Source organism: Oncorhynchus nerka, linkage group LG25 (genome assembly GCF_034236695.1).
Source record: "Oncorhynchus nerka isolate Pitt River linkage group LG25, Oner_Uvic_2.0, whole genome shotgun sequence".
Taxonomy (NCBI): Eukaryota; Metazoa; Chordata; class Actinopteri; order Salmoniformes; family Salmonidae; genus Oncorhynchus; species Oncorhynchus nerka.
Genome location: NC_088420.1, coordinates 609,130 through 634,850, shown reverse-complemented (window position 1 = coordinate 634,850; position 25,721 = coordinate 609,130). Strand labels below are relative to the sequence as shown.

The 25,721-nt window shown below is 51.0% G+C and overlaps 1 protein-coding gene across 3 annotated transcripts in view; it reads left to right on the top strand.

The window, feature by feature from the left end:
• Nucleotides 1–351: 351 nt before the first annotated feature.
• The window catches only part of LOC115122708 (cyclin-dependent kinase-like 5), a 300,065-nt gene continuing 274,695 nt past the window's right edge, over nucleotides 352–25,721 (top strand). For all 3 annotated transcript variants that reach the window (XR_010461060.1, XM_065009456.1, XM_065009455.1), the window contains exons 1-3: nucleotides 352–449; nucleotides 8,733–8,968; nucleotides 19,923–19,957. Coding sequence is in view for 2 of the 3 variants with exons in the window: in XM_065009456.1 (XP_064865528.1) it covers nucleotides 8,905–8,968; nucleotides 19,923–19,957 (99 nt within the window). In the remaining variant the exon portion in view is untranslated. The remainder of the gene's footprint in view (nucleotides 450–8,732; nucleotides 8,969–19,922; nucleotides 19,958–25,721) is intronic.

Below are 25,721 nucleotides of genomic sequence, written 5' to 3'. Positions count from 1 at the left end.
ACTCCGTGTTAACGTAGAACCATAGATAACTGGATTTTGATCTACTAAATATATGCCACCGAGTAGGATCCCTCTTATGGTAAAACAACAAACATTTTCGAATTAAATTATTAATGCAGTTTACCATTAGGTCTAAATCAAAATGTTGATAATTATGTACAAATTAACTTTATTGTCGACTTTTTTGGTGAGCTGACATTATTGTCAGAAGTATGTCCCGCCCATTTAACCCTCACATTATTTTCCGCACCTTCATTGGTTTCAAACAAGGAAGGCGTTGATATAATGAACCCTAGTCCATTTTGACTGGATAGCGTTACGTCACTCAAAACTGTTGCTTGGCAGCGTTACTTGGTGGTGTTGTCAAGCGGAGGCTTACTGTTGCTGCAATTAAAATTCCTGCCTTGGATGTGGACTATGGGTCCAGTTCATCACTTTACAAACACTGAGTGAGTAGCGTTTTTTTTTGTCGTCCATTAGAAATACTGAGTAGGTAGGAAAATACCGTACGTTTAAGATGACGTGTTTTTATCAGCCGTTTTATTTAGGCATTTAGTGCGTAGTATCCCCTCTGTAGAGCACGTAGTTAGGTTACTCGATGCTGGATCTGTTTGGCTAGCAAGCTAACGTTAGATCAAGGGCATAATGTCAACCCCGTACTGTGTAACGTTAAGTGCAATGTTCTCGTGTTGGATTTTCTTGTTCTTTGTTTTCTTATGTTGTTTAGCTGTCTAGTATTGATATGATAGGGAGCTCTCTAGCTGCCTGACACCCAGTACAGTAATATGTGTGGGTTAAAAAACATGCTCCTGCTAGCCTACTTGCATCACACACACACAAACACACACACACACACACACACACACACACACACACACACACACACACACACACACACACACACACACACACACACACACACACACACAGGTCTGTACTGTATAGGAGTAGGGTTTCCAGGTTTCATTACTAATAGGTCTGTACTGTATAGGAGTAGGGTTTCCAGGTTTCATTACTAATAGGTATGTACTGTATAGGAGTAGGGTTTCCAGGTTTCATTACTAATAGGTATGTACTGTATAGGAGTAGGGTTTCATTACTAATAGGTATGTACTCTATAGGAGTAGGGTTTCCAGGTTTCATTACTAATAGGTCTGTACTGTATAGGAGTAGGGTTTCCAGGTTTCATTACAAATAGATGTGTACTGTATAGGAGTAGGGTTTCCAGGTTTCATTACAAATAGATGTGTACTGTATAGGAGTAGGGTTTCCAGGTTTCATTACTAATAGGTCTGTACTGTATAGGAGTAGGGTTTCCAGGTTTCATTACTAATAGGTATGTACTGTATAGGAGTAGGGTTTCCAGGTTGTATTACTAATAGGCCCTCACTGTATAGGAGTAGCCTACTTTGCTTGCTAGCTAGCCAACTACGGCTAACTCACAGTCACGTCAAACGCCAGAAAGAATAACTACAGTAGCTGCATTTGTTGAATCTGTTTTCTAGTGACATTTATTTGTATACATCCATAACGATGACCTAATGAGGCGTGATTTCACCTGGCGTAGAAAATGTGCTCTCTCATCAGGACACCTGTTGTTCAGAGGGGCTAGCCAACAACACAGCTAACACAATCACTTCAAACTGAAGCTGGAAACTGTTGTTCAGAGGAGCTAGCCAACAACACAGCTAACACAATCACTTCAAACTGAAGCTGGAAACTGTTGTTCAGAGGAGCTAGCCAACAACACAGCTCACACAATCACTTCAAACTGAAGCTGGAAACTGTTGTTCAGAGGAGCTAGCCAACAACACAGCTAACACAATCACTTCAAACTGAAGCTGGAAACTGTTGTTCAGAGGAGCTAGCCAACAACATAGCTAACACAATCACTTCAAACTGAAGCTGGAAAGACTACAAACTAGCTGCACTTCGTTTCGTTTGACCTTTTTATCAATTTACATTTCTTTGTATATATCCATGTGCAGTACCAGTCAAATGCTTGGACACACCGACTCATTCCAGGGGTTTTCTTTATTTTGATACTATTTTCTACATCGTAGAATAATAGTGAAAAAAAACATATGGAAGCATTTAGTAACCAAAAAAGTGTTAAACAAATCCAAATATATTTAAATTCTTCAAAGGAGCCACCCTTTGCCTTGATGACAGCTTTGCACACTCTTGGCCTTATTCTAAAGAAATATGATGACAGCTTTGCACACTCTTGGCCTTATTCTAAAGAAATATGATGACAGCTTTGCACACTCTTGGCCTTATTCTAAAGAAATACAAACAACGGTCAAAAAGACAGTGAACAATCACAGTAACAAGGCTGTATACAGTAGAGAGGCTGTATACAGTAACGAGGCTGTATACAGTAACGAGGCTGTATACAGTAACGAGGCTGTATACAGTAACGAGGCTGTATACAGTAGAGGCGCTGTATACAGTAGAGAGGCTGTATACAGTAGAGAGGCTGTATACAGTAGAGAGGCTGTATACAGTAGAGAGGTTGTATACAGTAGAGAGGCTGTATACAGTAGAGAGGCTGTATACAGTAGAGGCGCTGTATACAGTAGGTCGCTGTATACAGTAGGGTTTCAGCTGTATACAGTAGAGAGGCTGTATACAGTAGAGAGGCTGTATCAGTTACAAAGAGGCTGTATACAGTAGAGAGGCTGTATACAGTAGAGAGGCTGTATACAGTTTCATTACTAGGGCTGTATACAGTAGAGAGGCTGTATACAGTAGAGAGGCTGTATACAGTAGAGAGGCTGTATACAGTAGAGAGGCTGTATACAGTAGAGAGGCTGTATACAGTAGAGGCTGTATACAGTAACGAGGCTGTATACAGTAGAGAGGCTGTATACAGTAGAGAGGCTGTATACAGTAGAGAGGCTGTATACAGTAGAGAGGCTGTATACAGTAGAGAGGCTGTATACAGTAGAGAGGCTGTATACAGTAGAGAGGCTGTATACAGTAGAGAGGCTGTATACAGTAGAGGCGCTGTATACAGTAGAGGCGCTGTATACAGTAGAGGCTGTATACAGTAGAGAGGCTGTATACAGTAGAGGCGCTGTATACAGTAGAGGCGCTGTATACAGTAGAGAGGCTGTATACAGTAGAGAGGCTGTATACAGTAGAGAGGCTGTATACAGTAGAGAGGCTGTATACAGTAGAGAGGCTGTATACAGTAACGAGGCTGTATACAGTAACGAGGCTGTATACAGTAGAGAGGCTGTATACAGTAGAGAGGCTGTATACAGTAGAGAGGCTGTATACAGTAACGAGGCTGTATACAGTAACGAGGCTGTATACAGTAACGAGGCTGTATACAGTAACGAGGCTGTATACAGTAGAGAGGCTGTATACAGCCTTGTATACAGTAGAGAGGCTGTATACAGTAGAGAGGCTGTATACAGTAGAGAGGCTGTATACAGCCTTGTATACAGTAGAGAGGCTGTATACAGTAGAGAGGCTGTATACAGTAGAGAGGCTGTATACAGTAGAGAGGCTGTATACAGTAGAGAGGCTGTATACAGTAACGAGGCTGTATACAGTAGAGGCTGTATACAGCCTTGTATACAGTAGAGAGGCTGTATACAGTAGAGAGGCTGTATACAGTAGAGAGGCTGTATACAGCCTTGTATACAGTAGAGAGGCTGTATACAGTAGAGGCTGTATACAGTAGAGGCTGTATACAGTAGAGGCTGTATACAGTAGAGAGGCTGTATACAGCCTTGTATACAGTAGAGAGGCTGTATACAGTAGAGAGGCTGTATACAGTAGAGAGGCTGTATACAGCCTTGTATACAGTAGAGAGGCTGTATACAGTAGAGAGGCTGTATACAGTAGAGAGGCTGTATACAGTAGAGAGGCTGTATACAGTAACGAGGCTGTATACAGTAACGAGGCTGTATACAGTAGAGAGGCTGTATACAGCCTTGTATACAGTAGAGAGGCTGTATACAGTAGAGAGGCTGTATACAGTAGAGAGGCTGTATACAGCCTTGTATACAGTAGAGAGGCTGTATACAGTAGAGGCTGTATACAGTAGAGGCTGTATACAGTAGAGGCTGTATACAGTAGAGAGGCTGTATACAGTAGAGAGGCTGTATACAGTAGAGAGGCTGTATACAGTAGAGAGGCTGTATACAGTAAAGAGGCTGTATACAGTAGAGAGGCTGTATACAGTAGAGAGGCTGTATACAGTAGAGAGGCTGTATACAGTAGAGAGGCTGTATACAGTAAAGAGGCTGTATACAGTAGAGAGGCTGTATACAGTAGAGAGGCTGTATACAGTAACGAGGCTGTATACAGTAGAGAGGCTGTATACAGTAACGAGGCTGTATACAGTAACGAGGCTGTATACAGTAGAGAGGCTATATACAGTAGAGAGGCTGTATACAGTAGAGAGGCTGTATACAGTAGAGGCTGTATACAGTAGAGGCTGTATACAGTAGAGGCTGTATACAGTAGAGAGGCTGTATACAGTAACGAGGCTGTATACAGTAACGAGGCTGTATACAGTAGAGAGGCTGTATACAGTAGAGGCTGTATACAGTAGAGAGGCTGTATACAGTAAAGAGGCTATATACAGTAAAGAGGCTGTATACAGTAAAGAGGCTGTATACAGTAAAGAGGCTGTATACAGTAAAGAGGCTGTATACAGTAGAGAGGCTGTATACAGTAGAGGCTGTATACAGTAGAGGCTGTATACAGTAAAGAGGCTGTATACAGTAAAGAGGCTGTATACAGTAACAAGGCTGTATACAGTAGAGGCGCTGTATACAGTAGAGGCGCTGTATACAGTAGAGGCGCTGTATACAGTAGAGGCGCTGTATACAGTAGAGGCGCTGTATACAGTAGAGGCGCTGTATACAGTAGAGAGGCTGTATACAGTAGAGAGGCTGTATACAGTAAAGAGGCTGTATACAGTAAAGAGGCTGTATACAGTAAAGAGGCTGTATACAGTAAAGAGGCTGTATACAGTAGAGAGGCTGTATAAGGTAGAGGCTGTATAAGGTAGAGGCTGTATAAGGTAGAGGCTGTATACAGTAACAAGGCTGTATACAGTAGAGAGGCTGTATACAGTAGAGGCACTGTATACAGTAGAGGCACTGTATACAGTAGAGGCGCTGTATACAGTAGAGAGGCTGTATACAGTAGAGAGGCTGTATACAGTAGAGAGGCTGTATACAGTAGAGAGGCTGTATACAGTAGAGAGGCTGTATACAGTAGAGAGGCTGTATACAGTAGAGGGCTGTATACAGTAGAGGCTGTATACAGTAGAGAGGCTGTATACAGTAGAGAGGCTGTATACAGTAGAGAGGCTGTATACAGTAGAGGCTGTATACAGTAGAGGCGCTGTATACAGTAGAGGCGCTGTATACAGTAGAGGCGCTGTATACAGTAGAGAGGCTGTATACAGTAGAGAGGCTGTATACAGTAGAGAGGCTGTATACAGTAGAGGCGCTGTATACAGTAGAGAGGCTATATAAGTAGAGAGGCTGTATACAGTAGAGAGGCTGTATACAGTAGAGGCTGTATACAGTAGAGAGGCTGTATACAGTAGAGAGGCTATAAAAGTAGCGAGGCTGTATACAGTAGAGGGCTGTATACAGTAGAGGCGCTGTATACAGTAGAGAGGCTATAAAAGTAGCAAGGCTACATACAGACACCGGTTAGTCAGGCTGATTGAGGTAGTATGTACATGTAGATATGGTTAAAGTGACTATGCATATATGATGAACAGAGAGTAGCAATAGCCTCGCTACTGTCATTTTATTGTTGCTCTTTAATTATTTGTTATTTTTCTTTTTTACTTCAGTTTATTTTAGTAAATACTTTCTTAACACTTATTTTTCTTAATTAAGTGCTTGTAAATAAGCATTTCACTGTAAGGTGAAACACCTTACAACACCTGTTGTATTTGGCACATGTGACATACAATTTGATTTGATTTAAAATTTTGCCAGCTGATTCATGATTTCGACTGGCTGAGAAACGCTGCCTGGCTGTCTGTCTTGTCCAGACTCCCGACACGTTAATTACTATGGGAAACGCTGCCTGGCTGTCTGTCTTGTCCAGACTCCCGTCACGTTAATTACTATGAGAAACGCTGCCTGGCTGTCTGTCTTGTCCCGACACGTTAATTACTCCGGGAAAGCTGGAGGGCTGTCTGTCTTGTCCCGATACGTTAATTACTATGGGAAAGCTGGAGGGCTGTCTGTCTTGTCCAGACTCCCGACACGTTAATTACTATGGGAAAGCTGGAGGGCTGTCTGTCTTGTCCAGACTCCCGATACATTAATTACTATGGGAAAGCTGGAGGGCTGTCTGTCTTGTCCAGACTCCCGATACGTTAATTACTATGGGAAAGCTGGAGGGCTGTCTGTCTTGTCCAGACTCCCGACACGTTAATTACTCTGGGAAAGCTGGAGGGCTGTCTGTCTTGTCCCGACTCCCGATACGTTAATTACTATGGGAAAGCTGGAGGGCTGTCTGTCTTGTCCCGACTCCCGATACGTTAATTACTATGGGAAAGCTGGAGGGCTGTCTGTCTTGTCCCGACTCCCGATACGTTAATTACTATGGGAAAGCTGGAGGGCTGTCTGTCTTGTCCAGACTCCCGACACGTTAATTACTCTGGGAAAGCTGGAGGGCTGTCTGTCTTGTCCAGACTCCCGATACGTTAATTACTATGGGAAAGCTGGAGGGCTGTCTGTCTTGTCCAGACTCCCGACACGTTCATTACTATGGGAAACGCTGCCTGGCTGTCTGTCTTGTCCAGACTCCCGATACGTTAATTACTATGGGAAAGCTGGAGGGCTGTCTGTCTTGTCCCGACTCCCGATACGTTAATTACTATGGGAAAGCTGGAGGGCTGTCTGTCTTGTCCCGACACGTTCATTACTATGGGAAAGCTGGAGGGCTGTCTGTCTTGTCCAGACTCCCGACACGTTCATTACTATGGGAAAGCTGGAGGGCTGTCTGTCTTGTCCAGACTCCCGATACGTTAATTACTATGGGAAAGCTGGAGGGCTGTCTGTCTTGTCCCGACTCCCGATACGTTAATTACTATGGGAAAGCTGGAGGGCTGTCTGTCTTGTCCAGACTCCCGACACGTTAATTACTATGGGAAAGCTGGAGGGCTGTCTGTCTTGTCCAGACTCCCGATACGTTAATTACTATGGGAAAGCTGGAGGGCTGTCTGTCTTGTCCCGACTCCCGATACGTTAATTACTATGGGAAAGCTGGAGGGCTGTCTGTCTTGTCCAGACTCCGACACGTTAATTACTATGGGAAAGCTGGAGGGCTGTCTGTCTTGTCCCGACTCCCGATACGTTAATTACTATGGGAAAGCTGGAGGGCTGTCTGTCTTGTCCCGACTCCCGATACGTTAATTACTATGGGAAAGCTGGAGGGCTGTCTGTCTTGTCCCGACACGTTCATTACTATGGGAAAGCTGGAGGGCTGTCTGTCTTGTCCAGACTGGAGGGCTGTCTGTCTTGATCCGACGTTAATTACTATGGGAAAGCTGGAGGGCTGCGTCTGTCTTGTCCCGACTCCCGATACGTTAATTACTATGGGAAAGCTGGAGGGCTGTCTGTCTTGTCCCGACTCCCAATACGTTAATTACTATGGGAAAGCTGGAGGGCTGTCTGTCTTGTCCAGACTCCCGACACGTTAATTACTATGGGAAAGCTGGAGGGCTGTCTGTCTTGTCCAGACTCCCGATACGTTAATTACTCTGGGAAAGCTGGAGATGGAATTTGAATATTGAAACAACATTGCCAATGTCAGCAAGACAGACAGCAAGGTTGATACACATCTCCACTGTTAAACTAAATGTTAGTCTAAAGGAAATGTGAGAATGTCTAGATGCTTTTTATAGTGGAGATCAAGTTTATAAATTGCCTGGCTGGGCTGATGAGACAGTGGATTGTGCAGTCGGATGGAACAGAGTAAATAGACATTTTAACGTCATAGATTTAACCGGTGGTAACTTCTGGAATAGACATCGGCTGGAATGCGCTTTTAACCAATCAGCATTCAGGATTAGACCCACCCGTTGTATAATATAATAGGTCTCCTTGTTGTCATTGGCAACAATTGTTCCCTAATTTTCTTATATAATCCAGATGTTTATTTTCAGGAGCATATCTGTTTTTCTCTTGTAGTCTGTGTTCAGTAACACTGTGCTGGTGAGGATAATGTGCCAGCTGATTTGAAGGTGTTGAATTCCACTGACTCTGTCCATTACCACGCATGATTCATCCTGTTGTTGGAAACGAAATGAAGGCATGAACCTCTATACTGCTCACTGCATTCCTGTTCACATTGTGCAGCGGTTGCTGCTGAAACAAAAGAGGAAGGATCATCTGTGTGTTTAGCTGTTTGCAGAGCTTTAGTTGTTCAGGAGATCAGCCACCACCTATAATCACCTGTAGCCTTCTGATCTGAGCCTGTCAGTTAGTGGAGAGAGAGGGAGCAGCAGAGTCATGTTGACTGTACTAGGATGCTGCCGGCCTGGTTTATTTTAGCTCTGGATTCTGCATACTGAACCCACAGCTATGTGGGAGATGAGGAGAGGAGGTGTTCATGAACAGTCAGCACTTAAAGGGATAGATCACTCATAAAAGTTGGCCAGGTGTTTTCAGACCTAAAAAGTTAGCCTAATTATGTTCGATTCCTCTGCTCATTGTTGTGACTTGTTCTGTGTCCAGGTGAGGATGATCTGGTGAGGGAAAACCATTGAAAGGAGAATGTGTCGCATCCTGAGGCCCACTGGTAGTCAACCCCTCCCAGGAGCCAGGAGACCAGCCCAGACCCCCCTCCTCTAGCTGGGACACCTCTCTGACCCCACCTTGGAGCTCACCCCAGCTGCCTTTTAACTTCATGAAGAACTCTGACGTTGGTGATGTTATGAATAAATTTGAAGTCCTTGGGATCGTAGGTGAAGGTAAGATCACTAGCTACGTTACTACCTTACCCACAGAATTGTTAGAAGGTCTCTGTATGTGTGTGTGCCGGCGCGCCTGCTTATGGTTATGGATCATGAAGCACTATAGAAATTACAGGTCGACCGATTAATTGGAATGGCCGATTAATTAGGGCCAAATTCAAGCCCAGGGAGGAGCGAGGAGAGGGACGGAAGCTATAGTGTTACACTTGCAATACTAAAGTGCATATAAGAACATCCAATAGTCAAAGGTATATGAAATACAAATGGTATAGAGAGAAATAGCCCTATAATTCCTATAATAACTACAACCTAAAACTTCTTACCTGGGAATATTGAAGATTCATGTTTAAAAGGAACCACCAGCTTTCATATGTTCTCATGTTCTGAGCAAGGAACTTAAACGTTAGCTTTCTTACATGGCACATATTGCACTTTTACTTTCTTCTCCTAAACTTTGTTTTTGCATTATTTAAACCAAATTGAACATGTTTCATTATTTACTTGAGACTAAATTGATTTTATTGATGTATTATATTAAGTTAAAATAAGTGTTCATTCAGTATTGTCATTATTACAAATGAATAAATAAAAATCGGCCGAGGTATCGGCGTTGAAAAATCATAATCGGTCGACCTCTAATAGAAATCAGAACATTTTCGGACTAGGCTACATAATACTGGAATGAGATATTGTACCAGCCAGCCAGCCAGCCATGGTAACATGTCTTTCTCTTTCATGTTGTTGGTTTCCTGTGGTTTCAATGAGTAGATGTAAAGTGTCAGACACTCTGCCCAGTCCCTTCCCCCGCCCCATCCCCTCTACCCATCCCCATCTCCTCTACCCAGTCCTTCCCCTGCCCCATCCCCTCTACCCATCCCCTCTACCCAGTCCCTTCCCCATCTCCTCTACCCAGCCCCATCCCCTCTACCCAGTCCCTTCCCCTGCCCCATCCCCTCTACCCAGTCCCTTCCCCAGCCCCATCTCCTCTACCCAGCCCCATCTCCTCTACCCAGTCCCTTACCCAGCCCCATCTCCTCTACCCAGTCCCTTCCCCAGCCCCATCCCCTCTACCCAGTCCCTTCCCCAGCCCCATCCCCTCTACCCAGTCCCTATCCCAGCCCCATCTCCTCTACCCAGTCCCTTCCCCAGCCCCATCTCCTCCACCCAGCCCCTTCCCTAGCCCCATCCCCTCTACCCAGCCCCATCCCCTCTACCCAGTCCCTTCCCCAGCCCCATCTCCTCCCCCAGCCCCTCCCCAGCCCCATCTCCTCTACCCAGTCCCTTCCCAGCCCCATCTCCTCTACCCAGTCCCTTTCCCAGCCCCATCCCCTCTACCCAGTCCCTTCCCCGCCCCATCCCCTCTACCCATCCCCTCTACCCAGTTCCTTCCCCATCCCCTACCCAGTCCCTTCCCCCCATCCCCTCTACCCAGTCCCTTCCCCAGCCCCATCTCCTCTACCCAGTCCCTTTCCCAGCCCCATCCCCTCTACCCAGTCCCTTCCCCCCGCCCCATCCCCTCTACCCATCCCCTCTACCCAGTCCCTTCCCCATCCCCTCTACCCAGTCCTTCCCCCGCCCCATCCCCTCTCCCAGTCCCTTCCCCAGCCCCATCTCCTCTACCCAGTCCCTTTCCCAGCCCCATCTCCTCTACCCAGTCCTTTCCCAGCCCCATCTCCTCTACCCAGCCCCATCTCCTCTACCCAGTCCCTTTCCCAGCCCCATCCCCTCTACCCAGCCCCATCCCCTCTACCCAGTCCCTTCCCCAGCCCCATCCCCTCTACCCAGTCCCTTCCCCATCCCATCCCCTCTACCCAGTCCCTTTCCCAGCCCCATCTCCTCTACCCAGTCCCTTCCCCCGCCCCATCCCCTCTACCCAGTCCCTTCCCCAGCCCCTCTCCCTCCCAGTCCCTTCCCCCCGCCCCATCCCCTCTACCCAGTCCCTTCCCCAGCCCCATCTCCTCTACCCAGTCTCTTCCCCAGCCCCATCCCCTCTACCCAGTCCCTTCCCCGCCCCATCCCATCCCCTCTACCCAGTCCCTTCCCCAGCCCCATCCTCTCTACCCAGTCCCTTCCCCATCCCATCCCCTCTACCCAGTCCCTTTCCCAGCCCCATCTCCTCTACCCAGTCCCTTCCCCAGCCCCATCCCCTCTACCCAGTCCCTTCCCCAGCCCCATCCCCTCTACCCAGTCCCCACCCCAGCCCCATCCCCTCTACCCAGTCCCTATCCCAGCCCCATCCCCTCTACCCAGTCCCTACCCCAGCCCCATCCCCTCTACCCAGTCCCTTCCCCAGCCCCATCCCCTCTACCCAGCCCCATCCCCTCTACCCAGTCCCTTTCCCAGCCCCATCCCCTCTACCCAGTCCCTTCCCCAGCCCCATCCCCTCTACCCAGTCCCTTCCCCCGCCCCATCCCCTCTACCCAGTCCCTTTCCCAGCCCCATCCCCTCTACCCAGTCCCTTCCCCAGCCCCATCCCCTCTACCCAGCCCCATCTCCTCTACCCAGTCCCTTCCCCAGCCCCATCCCCTCTACCCAGCCCCATCTCCTCTACCCAGTCCCCCCCCATCCCCTCTACCCAGTCCCTTCCCCAGCCCCATCCCCTCTACCCAGTCCCTTCCCCAGCCACATCCCCTCTACCCAGTCCCTTCCCCCGCCCCATCCCCTCTGCCCAGTACCTTCCCCCGCCCCATCCCCTCTAACCAGTCCCTTCCCCAGCCCCATCCCCTCTACCCATCCCCCTCTACCCATCCCCTCTACCCAGCCCCATCTCCTCTACCCAGTCCCTTCCCCAGCCACATCCCCTCTACCCAGTCCCTTCCCCATCCACATCCCCTCTACCCAGTCCCTTCCCCAGCCCCATCTCCTCTACCCAGTCCCTTCCCCAGCCCCATCCCCTCTACCCAGTCCCTTCCCCAGCCACATCCCCTCTACCCAGTCCCTTCCCCAGCCCCATCCCCTCTACCCAGTTCCTTCCCCAGCCCCATCCCCTCTACCCAGTCCTTCCTCAGCCCCTTCCCAGCCCCATCCCCTCTACCCAGTCCCTTCCTCAGCCCCTACCCCTCTACCCAGTCCCTTCCCCAGCCCCATCCCCTCCAACCAGCCCCTCTTCCAGCCCCATCCCCAACCCAGCCCCTCTCCCATTCCCAGCTCCTCTCCCAGCCCCATCCCTCCCCAGTCCCTTCCCCAGCCCCATCCCCTCTACCCAGTCCCTTCCCCAGCCCCATCTCCTCTACCCAGTCCCTTACCCTGCCCCATCCCCTTACCCAGCCCCTCTACAAATCAAATCAAATCAAATGTATTTATTTAGCCCTTCGTACATCAGCTGATATCTCAAAGTGCTGTACAGAAACCCAGCCTAAAACCCCAAACAGCAAACAATGCAGGTGTAAAAGCACGGTGGCTAGGAAAAACTCCCTAGAAAGGCCAAAACCTAGGAAGAAACCTAGAGAGGAACCAGGCTATGTGGGGTGGCCAGTCCTCTTCTGGCTGTGCCGGGTAGAGATTATAACAGAACATGACCAAGATGTTCAAATGTTAATAAATGACCAGCATGGTTGTATAATAATAAGGCAGAACAGTTGAAACTGGAGCAGCAGCACGGTCAGGTGGACTGGGGACAGCAAGGAGTCATCATGTCAGGTAGTCCTGGGGCACGGTCCTAGGGCTCAGGTCCTCCGAGAGAGAGAAAGAAAGAGAGAATTAGAGAGAGCATATGTGGGGTGGCCAGTCCTCTTCTGGCTGTGCCGGGTGGAGATTATAACAGAACATGGCCAAGATGTTCAAATGTTCATAGATGACCAGCATGGTTGAATAATACATTAATCTACCAGCCCCATCTCCTCTACCCAGTCCCTCTCCCAGCCCCATCCCCTCTACCCAGTCCCTTCCCCAGCCCCATCTCCTCTACCCAGTCCCTTCCCCAGCCCCATCTCCTCTACCCAGTCCCTTCCCCAGCCCCATCTCCTCTCCCCAGTCCCCATCTCCTCTACCCAGTCCCTCTCCCAGCCCCATCCCCTCTACCCAGTCCCTCTCCCAGCCCCATCTCCCTCTACCCAGTCCCTCTCCCAGCCCCATCTCCTCTACCCAGTCCCTCTCCCAGCCCCATCTCCCCCTACCCAGTCCCTCTCCCAGCCCCATCCCCTCTACCCAGTCCCTCTCCCAGCCCCATCTCCTCTACCCAGTCCCTCTCCCAGCCCCATCTCCCCCTACCCAGTCCCTCTCCCAGCCCCATCCCCTCCAACCAGCCCCTCCCAGCCCCATCCCCAACCCAGCCCCTCTCCCAGCCCCAGCTCCTCTCCCAGCCCCAGTCCCCAGTCCTTCCCCAGCCCCATCCCCTCTACCCAGTCCCTCTCCCAGCCCCATCCCCTTACCCAGTCCCTCTCCCAGCCCCATCCCCTTACCCAGTCCCTCTCCCAGCCCCATCTCCTCTACCCAGTCCCTCTCCCAGCCCCATCTCCTCTACCCAGTCCCTCTCCCAGCCCCATCCCCTTACCCAGTCCCTCTCCCAGCCCCATCTCCTCTACCCAGTCCCTCTCCCAGCCCCATCTCCTCTACCCAGTCCCTCTCCCAGCCCCATCTCCTCTACCCAGTCCCTCTCCCAGCCCCATCCCCTCTACCCAGTCCCTCTCCCAGCCCCATCTCCCTTACTCCCTCTCCCAGCCCCATCTCCTCTACCCAGTCCCTCTCCCAGCCCCATCCCCTCTACCCAGTCCCTCTCCCAGCCCCAGTCCCAGTCCCTCTCCCAGCCCCATCCCTCTACCCAGTCCCTCTCCCAGCCCCATCTCCTCTACCCAGTCCCTCTCCCAGCCCCATCTCCTCTACCCAGTCCCTCTCCCAGCCCCATCCCCTCTACCCAGTCCCTCTCCCCCATCTCCTCTACCCAGTCCCTCTCCCAGCCCCATCTCCTCTACCCAGTCCCTCTCCCAGCCCCATCTCCTCTACCCAGTCCCTCTCCCAGCCCCATCTCCTCTACCCAGTCCCTCTCCCAGCCCCATCTCCTCTCCCAGTCCCTCTCCCAGCCCCATCCCCTCTACCCAGTCCCTCTCCCATCTCCTCTACCCAGTCCCTCTCCCAGCCCCATCTCCTCTACCCAGTCCCTCTCCCAGCCCCATCTCCTCTACCCAGTCCCTCTCCCAGCCCCATCTCCCCCATCCCTCTCCCAGCCCCATCCCCTCTACCCAGTCCCTCTCCCAGCCCCATCTCCTCTACCCAGTCCCTCTCCCAGCCCCATCTCCTCTACCCAGTCCCTCTCCCAGCCCCATCTCCTCTACCCAGTCCCTCTCCCAGCCCCATCTCCTCTACCCAGTCCCTCTCCCAGCCCCATCTCCTCTACCCAGTCCCTCTCCCAGCCCCATCTCCTCTACCCAGTCCCTCTCCCAGCCCCATCCCCTTACCCAGTCCCTCTCCCAGCCCCATCTCCTCTACCCAGTCCCTCTCCCAGCCCCATCCCCTTATCCCTCTCCCAGCCCCATCCCCTCTACCCAGTCCCTCTCCCAGCCCCATCTCCTCTACCCAGTCCCTCTCCCAGCCCCATCTCCTCTACCCAGTCCCTCTCCCAGCCCCATCTCCTCTACCCAGTCCCTCTCCCAGCCCCATCCCCTACCCAGTCCCTCTCCCAGCCCCATCTCCTCTACCCAGTCCCTCTCCCAGCCCCATCCCCTCTAGTCCCTCTCCCAGCCCCATCTCCTCTGCCCAGTCCCTCTCCCAGCCCCATCTCCTCTACCCAGTCCCTCTCCCAGCCCCATCTCCTCTACCCAGTCCCTCTCCCAGCCCCATCTCCTCTACCCAGTCCCTCTCCCAGCCCCATCTCCTCTACCCAGTCCCTCTCCCAGCCCCATCCCCTCTACCCAGTCCCTCTCCCAGCCCCATCTCCTCTACCCAGTCCCTCTCCCAGCCCCATCCCCTCTACCCAGTCCCTCTCCCAGCCCCATCCCCTTACCCAGTCCCTCTCCCAGCCCCATCCCTCTACCCAGTCCCTCTCCCAGCCCCATCTCCTCTACCCAGTCCCTCTCCCAGCCCCATCCCCTCTACCCAGTCCCTCTCCCAGCCCCATCCCCTTACCCAGTCCCTCTCCCAGCCCCATCCCCTCTACCCAGTCCCTCTCCCAGCCCCATCCCCTCTCCCAGCCCCATCTCCTCTACCCAGTCCCTCTCCCAGCCCCATCTCCTCTACCCAGTCCCTCTCCCAGCCCCATCTCCTCTACCCAGTCCCTCTCCCAGCCCCATCTCCTCTACCCAGTCCCTCTCCCAGCCCCATCTCCTCTACCCAGTCCCTCTCCCAGCCCCATCTCCTCTACCCAGTCCCTCTCCCAGACCCATCTCCTCTACCCAGTCCCTTCCCCCGCCCCATCCCCTCTACCCAGTCCCTTCCCCATCCCCTCTGCCCAGTCCCTTCCCCAGCCCCATCCCCTCTACCCAGTCCCTTCCCCAGCCCCATCCCCTCTAGTCCCCCCAGCCCCATCCCCTCTACCCAGTCCCTCTCCCAGCCCCATCTCCTCTACCCAGTCCCTCTCCCAGCCCCATCTCCTCTACCCAGTCCCTCTCCCAGCCCCATCTCCTCTACCCAGTCCCTCTCCCAGCCCCATCTCCTCTACCCAGTCCCTCTCCCAGCCCCATCTCCTCTACCCAGTCCCTCTCCCAGCCCCATCTCCTCTACCCAGTCCCTTCCCCAGCCCCATCCCCTCTACCCAGTCCCTCTCCCAGCCCCATCTCCTCTACCCAGTCCCTCTCCCAGCCCCATCTCCTCTACCCAGTCCCTCTCCCAGCCCCATCTCCTCTACCCAGTCCCTCTCCCAGCCCCATCTCCTCTACCCAGTCCCTCTCCCAGCCCCATCTCCTCTACCCAGTCCCTCTCCCAGCCCCATCCCCTCTACCCAGTCCCTCTCCCAGCCCCATCTCCTCTACCCAGTCCCTCTCCCAGCCCCATCCCCTCTACCCAGTCCCTCTCCCAGCCCCATCTCCTCTACCCAGTCCCTCTCCCAGCCCCATCTCCTCTACCCAGTCCCTCTCCCAGCCCCATCTCCTCTACCCAGTCCCTCTCCCAGCCCCATCTCCTCTACCCAGTCCCTCTCCCAGCCCCATCTCCTCTACCCAGTCCCTCTCCCAGCCCCATCTCCTCTACCCAGTCCCTCTCCCAGCCCCATCTCCTCTACCCAGTCCCTCTCCCAGCCCCATCTCCTCTACCCAGTCCCTCTCCCAGCCCCATCTCCTCTACCCAGTCCCTTCCCCCGCCCCATCCCCTCTACCCAGTCCCTTCCCCATCCCCATCCCCTCTACCCAGTCCCTTCCCCAGCCCCATCCCCTTACCCAGTCCCTCTCCCAGCCCCATCTCCTCTACCCAGTCCCTCTCCCAGCCCCATCTCCTCTACCCAGTCCCTCTCCCAGCCCCATCTCCTCTACCCAGTCCCTCTCCCAGACCCATCTCCTCTACCCAGTCCCTTCCCCCGCCCCATCCCCTCTACCCAGTCCCTTCCCCATCCCCTCTATCCCATCCCCTCTACCCAGTCCCTTCCCCAGCCCCATCTCCTCTACCCAGTCCCTTACCCAGCCCCATCCCCTCTACCCAGTCCCTTCCCCAGCCCCATCTCCTCCACCCAGCCCCTTCCCCAGCCCCATCCCCTCTACCCAGCCCCATCCCCTCTACCCAGTCCCTCCCCAGCCCCATCTCCTCCCCCAGCCCCTCCCCAGCCCCATCTCCTCTACCCAGTCCCTTACCCAGCCCCATCTCCTCTACCCAGTCCCTTCCCCAGCCCCATCCCTTCTACCCAGTCCCTTCCCCAGCCCCATCCCCTCTACCCAGTCCCAGCCCCATCCCCTCCCCAGTCCCAGCCCCATCCCCTCTACCCAGCCCCATCCCCTCTAGCCCCATCCCCTCTACCCAGTCCCAGCCCCATCCCCTCTACCCAGACCCAGCCCCATCCCATCCCATCCCCCAGCCCCATCCCCTCTACCCAGCCCCATCCCAGCCCCATCCCCTCTACCCAGTCCCAGCCCCATCCCCTCTACCCAGTCCCAGCCCCATCCCCTCTACCCAGACCCAGCCCCATTCCATCCCCCAGCCCCATCCCCTCTACCCAGTCCCAGCCCCATCCCCTTACCCAGCTGCCAGCCCCATCCCCTCTACCCCCAGTCCCAGCCCCATCCCCTCTACCCCCCAGTCCCAGCCCCATCCCCTCTACCCAGACCCAGCCCCATCCCCTCTACCCAGACCCAGCCCCATCCCATCCCCAGCCCCATCCCCTCTACCCAGCCCCATCCCCTTACCCATCCCCAGCCCCCTCCCCTCTACCCAGTCCCTTCAGCCCCATCCCCTCTAGCCCCATCCCCTCTACCCAGTCCCAGCCCCATCCCCTCTACCCAGCCCCAGCCCCATCCCCTCTATCCCAGCCCCATCCCTCTACCCCAGCCCCATCCCCTCTACCCAGACCCAGCCCCATCCCATCCCCCAGCCCCATCCCCTTACCCAGTCCCAGCCCCATCCCCTCTACCCAGACCCAGCCCCATCCCATCCCCCAGCCCCATCCCTCTACCCAGTCCCAGCCCCATCCCCTCTACCCAGTCCCAGCCCCATCCCCTCTACCCAGCCCCATCCCCTCTATCCCAGCCCCATCCCCTCTACCCAGTCCCAGCCCCATCCCCTCTACCCAGTCCCAGCCCCATCCCCTCCCCATACCCAGCCCCATCCCATCCCCAGCCCCATCCCTCTACCCAGCCCCATCCCCTTATCCCCTCTACCCAGTCCCAGCCCCATCCCCTCTACCCAGTCCCAGCCCCATCCCCTCTACCCAGACCCAGCCCCATTCCCCCCCAGCCCCATCCCCTCTACCCAGTCCCAGCCCCATCCCCTTACCCAGCCCCCCATCCCCTCTACCCCCAGTCCCAGCCCCATCCCCTCTACCCCAGTCCCAGCCCCATCCCCTCTACCCAGACCCAGCCCCATCCCCTCTACCCAGACCCAGCCCCATCCCATCCCCAGCCCCATCCCCTCTACCCAGCCCCATCCCCTTACCCATCCCCAGCCCCTCCCCTCTACCCAGTCCCTTCCCCAGCCCCATCCCCTCTACCCAGCCCCATCCCAGTCCCAGCCCCATCCCCTCTACCCAGCCCCAGCCCCATCCCCTCTACCCAGTCCCAGCCCCATCCCCTCTACCCAGTCCCAGCCCCATCCCCTCTACCCAGACCCAGCCCCATCCCATCCCCCAGCCCCATCCCCTTACCCAGTCCCAGCCCCATCCCTCTACCCAGACCCAGCCCCATCCCATCCCCCAGCCCCATCCCCTCTACCCAGTCCCAGCCCCATCCCCTCTACAGTCCCAGCCCCATCCCCTCTACCCAGCCCCATCCCCTCTACCCAGTCCCAGCCCCATCCCCTCTACCCAGTCCCAGCCCCATCCCCTCTACCCAGTCCCAGCCCCATCCCCTCTACCCAGACCCAGCCCCATCCCATCCCCCAGCCTCATCCCCTCTACCCAGTCCCATCCTCATCCCCTCTACCCAGTCCCAGCCCCATCCCCTCTACCCAGTCCCAGCCCCATCCCCTCTACCCAGTCCCAGCCCCATCCCCAGGTTGAGTGTTGTGACCTAGCTGCTCTCTCTCTCTCGCTCTCTTGACAGAACTAAATAAATGGTCCATTTCAGATAGTTACAGCTGGCATTATGTAGGTTTGGCTGCGTTCATGTTGATTAATCAGGGCTGTTTGGACAGCAGCACCACATGGTGCCAGGCTGGCTTTGCATCATTCTCTCTCTTTATCAACCAGAGGGCAGGCAAATATTCTCTTGTTCAGGTTGTCCCTGTGCCTGTCTCTCTGGTGCATTCCATTTCTACCGGTGTAAATTGGCTGCAGTTAGCCACAGTGAGGGACTTCCTTCTCCATTATAGAGGAGCCAGACACAGAATGAGCTCTCTCTTCTGAAAGGGGCCAGTAGGCAGGAAGGAATCACTGGGCTCATATTTATGGATTCATCTGAAAACTTAGCTCAGGCTTCATTCATTGTTAGAGACGATTTGGACATATTTGTATAAAAGACCGAACATATGGAGCTCCATGTATATTTGTGTAAATATATTAAATATTAATGTAAATGATGAAATATTATTTTATTACTTTATGATTTATATTTACCTGATTGAGATATATTCATTTGTTGTTAGTGTAACTTAGTTTTTGGCCCCCCCTCTTGCCTATTCATTGTATTGTGGTAAGTGTGTTAGGATAAAGGCAGGAAGTTGGGCCTTCGGGAGGGGGAGAGTCCTTGCTAGATGCGGGAGCGGTATAGTTTTTTGACCATACAGACATACAGACATATAGACAGACATACAGACAGGTCATAATATGTATTTTCCATATCAAGTATCTATGCTTTAAGTTGATTGGAGACTCATTTATTTGTTAGATATAAGAAGAATAAACATTTTTGTTGCACCATATCCCTGGATGTCATTGAATGTTTGGCCGTTTGGAAACCTTGAGTGTGGACTGTATGCGTACCAAACAACCCCGCTTCAGGCTTGGGCAGTGGCTATGGTGAAGACGAAAGGAAGCCACTACATTCATCTGTGTACTGTAAGGACCTCAACACTGAGCTATTAGAACCGGTCCAATGTACTGTCACAGTCTGACCACTTTGCATGGTCAACCTAATAAGCAGTTCTAGGCTCTGGTCTGAACCACGTCTTCTGGGTCAAACCATTACCACTACATTTAAACCATTGAACAGTACCTGTGATCCCATACGGGCAGAAGTCCCATCATGTTCTACATTCATCCTGTCAGCATTTTATGTGACCAGGCTGTTGGTTGATACTCTCTGTTTATCTGAATAAACTAGCTGCTGAAGGTCATGTTGTTAACAACAAACAGGGAAGCTTTAGGTCAGGAGGGCTACAGTGTTGCTGTGTAAGTTAAAATGGAGTGCCTGATGATATCTTAAAGTACTGCTCTCTCCACCAGGTGCCTATGGAGTGGTCCTGAAGTGCAGACACAAGGTAAGATCTTTCATATAATCACATCAAACTATCCTTTTCTGAGACCCATCATTACCACTTATAAACACTGATGTAGGTAATTAACCTGAACCAAACAGAATATACCAAAATACAGGATGTTTGATTGTTTTAGGCAAGATGGTATTGTATAGGAACAGCAGGGTCGGGGTCAGACTGTGTAGACCTACATGAGCTAGAAGCACTGAGGCCTTGAAATACATCCACAGGTACATCTCCAATAGACTCAAATGATGTCAATTAGCCTATTAGACGCTTCTAAAGCCATGACATCATTTTCTGGAATTTTATAAGCTGTTTAAAGACATAGTCAATTTATTGTATTTCTGACCCACTAGAATTGTGATACAGTGAAATAATCTGCCTGTAAACAATTGTTGGAAAATGACTTAGGGTTAGGGAACCCTAACCCTTAGGGACATCTATTTTGTGCATGACAACTGACTTGCCAAAACTATAGTTTGTTAACAAGAAATTTGTGGAGTGGTTGAAAAATGAGTTTTAATGACTCCAACTTAAGTGTATTTAAACTTACGATGTACGATAGGGGCAATCAGAGAATATTTGTGTCTCTTCGGGAATACAGTGTCTAGACCAAATACATATTTTGTTCCAGAGCTCCTGATGAAGCTGATACTGTCCACTGCTGATGCTGAGATTTCATTCTGATTAATGGTTTATTGTTATCAATGGGAGTCAGAACTGTGGTCTTGGTTCAACATTTTTGAGCCTGAGAGAAAGCATGAATGCATAAAACTATAAAACGTAGCTTAGCCCTGTCATATTCAAATTGAATAGAGAGACAAGGGAGCTGCGTTTTTTAAAACAGCTAGACACTATAGTGCAGGAGTGTCCTTAATAAAAAAGGCCCATGCATCTAACAGAGCGAGAGAAACAATATTTTCTGACTGGACAATTTGCACTGCTTTGGTGGAATTCTCAGCTCTGTCTAGCCTATATTCCTCTCATGTTCTGTTTAACATATGTAATAGGAATGTCGCTCTTGTCCTGCCCTGCGCTGCCTGACTCTGTTTACTGCTCTGCTCTGCCTGACTCTGTTTACTGCTCTGCTCTGCCTGACTCCGTTTACTGCCCTGCTCTGCCTGACTCCGTTTACTGCCCTGCTCTGCCTGACTCCGTTTACTACTCTGCTCTGCCTGACTCCGTTTACTGCCCTGCTCTGCCTGACTCCGTTTACTGCTCTGCTCTGCCTGACTCCGTTTACTGCTATGCTCTGCCTGACTCCGTTTACTGCTATGCTCTGCCTGACTCCGTTTACTGCCCTGCTCTGCCTGACTCCGTTTACTGCTCTGCTCTGCCTGTCTCCGTTTACTGCTCTGCTCTGCCTGACTCCGTTTACTGCTCTGCTCTGCCTGACTCCGTTTACTGCTCTGCTCTGCGCTGCCTGACTCCGTTTACTGCTCTGCGCTGCCTGACTCCGTTTACTGCTCTGCTCTGCCTGACTCCGTTTACTGCTCTGCTCTGCCTGACTCCGTTTACTGCTCTGCGCTGCCTGACTCCGTTTACTGCTCTGCGCTGCCTGACTCCGTTTACTGCTCTGCTCTGCCTGACTCCGTTTACTGCTCTGCTCTGCCTGACTCCGTTTACTGCTCTGCTCTGCCTGACTCTGTTTACTGCTCTGCTCTGCGCTGCCTGACTCCGTTTACTGCTCTGCGCTGACTGACTCTGTTTACTGCTCTGCTCTGCCTGACTCCGTTTACTGCTCTGCTCTGCCTGACTCCGTTTACTGCCCTGCTCTGCCTGACTCCGTTTACTGCCCTGCTCTGCCTGACTCCGTTTACTGCTCTGCGCTGCCTGACTCCGTTTACTGCTCTGCGCTGCCTGACTCCGTTTACTGCTCTGCGCTGCCTGACTCCGTTTACTGCTCTGCGCTGCCTGACTCCGTTTACTGCTCTGCTCTGCCTGACTCCGTTTACTGCTCTGCTCTGCCTGACTCCGTTTACTGCTCTGCTCTGCCTGACTCCGTTTACTGCTCTGCGCTGCCTGACTCCGTTTACTGCTCTGCTCTGCGCTGCCTGACTCCGTTTACTACTCTGCGCTGCCTGACTCCGTTTACTGCTCTGCGCTGCCTGACTCCGTTTACTGCTCTGCTCTGCTCTGCCTGACTCCGTTTACTGCTCTGCTCTGCCTGACTCCGTTTACTGCTCTGCGCTGCCTGACTCCGTTTACTGCTCTGCTCTGCCTGACTCCGTTTACTGCTCTGCTCTGCCTGACTCCGTTTACTGCTCTGCTCTGCGCTGCCTGACTCCGTTTACTGCTCTGCGCTGCCTGACTCCGTTTACTGCTCTGCTCTGCCTGACTCCGTTTACTGCTCTGCTCTGCCTGACTCCGTTTACTGCCCTGCTCTGCCTGACTCCGTTTACTGCTCTGCTCTGCCTGACTCCGTTTACTGCTCTGCTCTGCCTGACTCCGTTTACTGCCCTGCTCTGCCTGACTCCGTTTACTGCTCTGCTCTGCCTGACTCCGTTTACTGCTCTGCTCTGCCTGACTCCGTTTACTGCTCTGCTCTGCCTGACTCCGTTTACTGCTCTGCTCTGCCTGACTCCGTTTACTGCTCTGCTCTGCTCTGCCTGACTCCGTTTACTGCTCTGCTCTGCTCTGCCTGACTCCGTTTACTGCTCTGCTCTGCCTGACTCCGTTTACTGCTCTGCGCTGCCTGACTCCGTTTACTGCCCTGCGCTGCCTGACTCCGTTTACTGCCCTGCTCTGCCTGACTCCGTTTACTGCCCTGCTCTGCCTGACTCCGTTTACTGCTCTGCTCTGCTCTGCCTGACTCAGTTTACTGCTCTGCTCTGCCTGACTCCGTTTACTGCTCTGCTCTGCCTGACTCCGTTTACTGCTCTGCGCTGCCTGACTCCGTTTACTGCCCTGCGCTGCCTGACTCCGTTTACTGCCCTGCTCTGCCTGACTCCGTTTACTGCCCTGCTCTGCCTGACTCCGTTTACTGCTCTGCTCTGCTCTGCCTGACTCCGTTTACTGCTCTGCTCTGCCTGACTCCGTTTACTGCTCTGCTCTGCCTGACTCCGTTTACTGCTCTGCTCTGCTCTGCCTGACTCCGTTTACTGCTCTGCGCTGCCTGACTCCGTTTACTGCTCTGCGCCAGCCAAGTTCAAATAGGCTAAACCATCGTCTGTCACATCACCATGTCATCACCATCGACAGTGACTGTAAATCATCATCTATAGAAGATATTATCGTAATTTCGCCCAAGGTTGGTCTGCTATCTCTCCTGAGGTTTACTACTGTGGTTGTCTAGTTTTAGGCCTATATGATATCTCGTTAGCTTCACATGGATAATCTGGTAATCCTATTATTTGTGTTCGGGTTCGTCAATAATGTGAATTGAGTTGCTGTAATCTCAGCTAATGTAATTTGTAAATGTGAAGCTAGAGAACAGTGACTTCCTTCTGTACAGTAAGAGATGTTTCCTGTAATCTATACCGATGTTGGACCTTAATTTGATCATCCTGCTACAGGAGAACTTTCCTGCAGGACATTTTGTATTTATGGTATTTAGATGTTTTGTTTTATTTGAGGTTTAAAAAGGCTTGTGAAGTTTGCAGTTTCCACTTTGAAATGTCAAACTTGATTTTGCCAATGACAATTATATCAACCCTTACAGAAATGTCCATTAATTACAGTCCCCTTCAGAAAGTATTCACACCCCTTGACTTTTTCCACATTTTGTGTTACAGCCTGAATTTAAAATTGATTAAATTCAGATTTTTTTTTTGTCACTGGCCTACACACAATACCATGTCAAAGTGGAATTATGCTTTCAGAAATGTTTACAAATTAATACAATTTTTAAAGATGAAGTGTCTTGAGTCAATATATATTTAAAAGTAAAACTTAGCTTTTTTAATTTTTAATTTTATTCTTTCAAATTATTTTTAAAATGTAACCTGTATTTAACTAGGCAAGTCATTTAAGAACACATTTTTATTTACAATGACGGCCTACCCCCGGCCAAACCTGGATGACACTGGGCCAATTGTGCGCCTTCCTATGGGACTCCCAATCACGGCCGGATTTGATACAGCCCCATATTTGAACCAGGGACTGTAGTGACACCTCTTGCACTGAGATGTAGTGCTTGAGACCGCTGCGCAACTCGGGAGCCTGAAACAAGTCACATAAGTTGCATGGACTAACTCTGTGTAATAATAGTTTTTAACAGGATTGTTTTCAATGACTACCTCATCTCTGTACCCCACATATACAATTATCTGTAAGGTCCCTCATCTCTGTACCCCACACATACAATTATCTGTCAGGTCCCTCATCTCTCTACCCCACATATACAATTATCTGTCAGGTCCCTCATCTCTGTACCCCACATATACAATTATCTGTCAGGTCCCTCATCTCTGTACCCCACACATACAATTATCTGTAAGGTCCCTCATCTCTGTACCCCACACATACAATTATCTGTAAGGTCCCTCAGTTGAGCAGTGAGTTTCAAACACAGATTCAACCACAAAGACCAGGAAGGTTTTCCAATGCCTCCCAAAGAAGGGCAGCTATTGGTAGATGGGTAAAAAAAAAAAAAATCAGACATTGAATATCCCTTTGAGCATGTTGAAGTTATTAATTACACCTTGGATGGTATATCAATACACCCAGTCACTACAAAGATACAGGTGTCCTTCCTAACTCAGTTGCCGGAGAGGAAGGAAACCGCTCAGGGATTTCACCATGAGACCAATGGTGACTTTAAAACAGTTACAGAGTTTAATGAATGTGATAGGAGAAAACTGAGGATGGATCAACAACATTGTAGTTACTCCACAACACTAACCTAATTGACAGAGTGAAAAGAAGGAAACCAGAACATAATAAATATATTCCAAAACATCCTGTTTGCAACAAGGCACTAAAGTATTACTGCAAAAAATGTGGCAAAGCAATTAACTTTCTGTCCTGAATACAAAGTGTTATGTTTGGGACAAATCCAATACAACACATTACTGAGTACCACTCTCTCCATATTTTCAAACACAGTGGTGGCTGCATCATGTTAACAAATCTAATTGTATTTAATTGTATTTCAAATTTAATTGTATTTCAAATCTAATTGTATTTCAAATCTAATTGTATTTAATTATATTTCAAATCTAATTGTATTTAATTGTATTTCAAATCTAATTGTATTTAATTGTATTTCAAATCTAATTGTACAACAGGTTTAGACCTTAGAGTGAAATGCTTACTTACAAGCCCTTAACCAACAATGCAGTTTTAAGAAAATCCCAAAACCAGTAAGAGATAAATAAGAGACAAATAATTAAATAGCAGCAGTAAATACCAATAGCAAGGCTATTTTCAAGTGGTACTGGTTCAGAGTCAATGTGCGTGGGCACAGGTATTGAGGTAATTATGTACATGTAGGTAGAGTTATTAAAGTGACTATGTATATATAATAGAGTAGCAGCAGCGTAGGGGGGGTGCAATGCAAATAGTCTGGGTAGCCATTTGATTAGCTGTTCAGGAGTCTTATGGCTTGGAGGTAGAAGCTGTAGTAGTCTGGGTAGCCATTTGATTAGCTGTTCAGGAGGCTTATGGCTTGGAGGTAGAAGCTGTTTAGAAGCCTCTTGGACCGAGACTTGGCGCTCCGGTACCACTTGCCGTGTGGTAGCAGAGAGAACAGTCTATGACTTGGTGCTCCGGTACCGCTTGCCGTGCGATAGCAGAGAGAACAGTCTATGACTTGGTGCTCTGG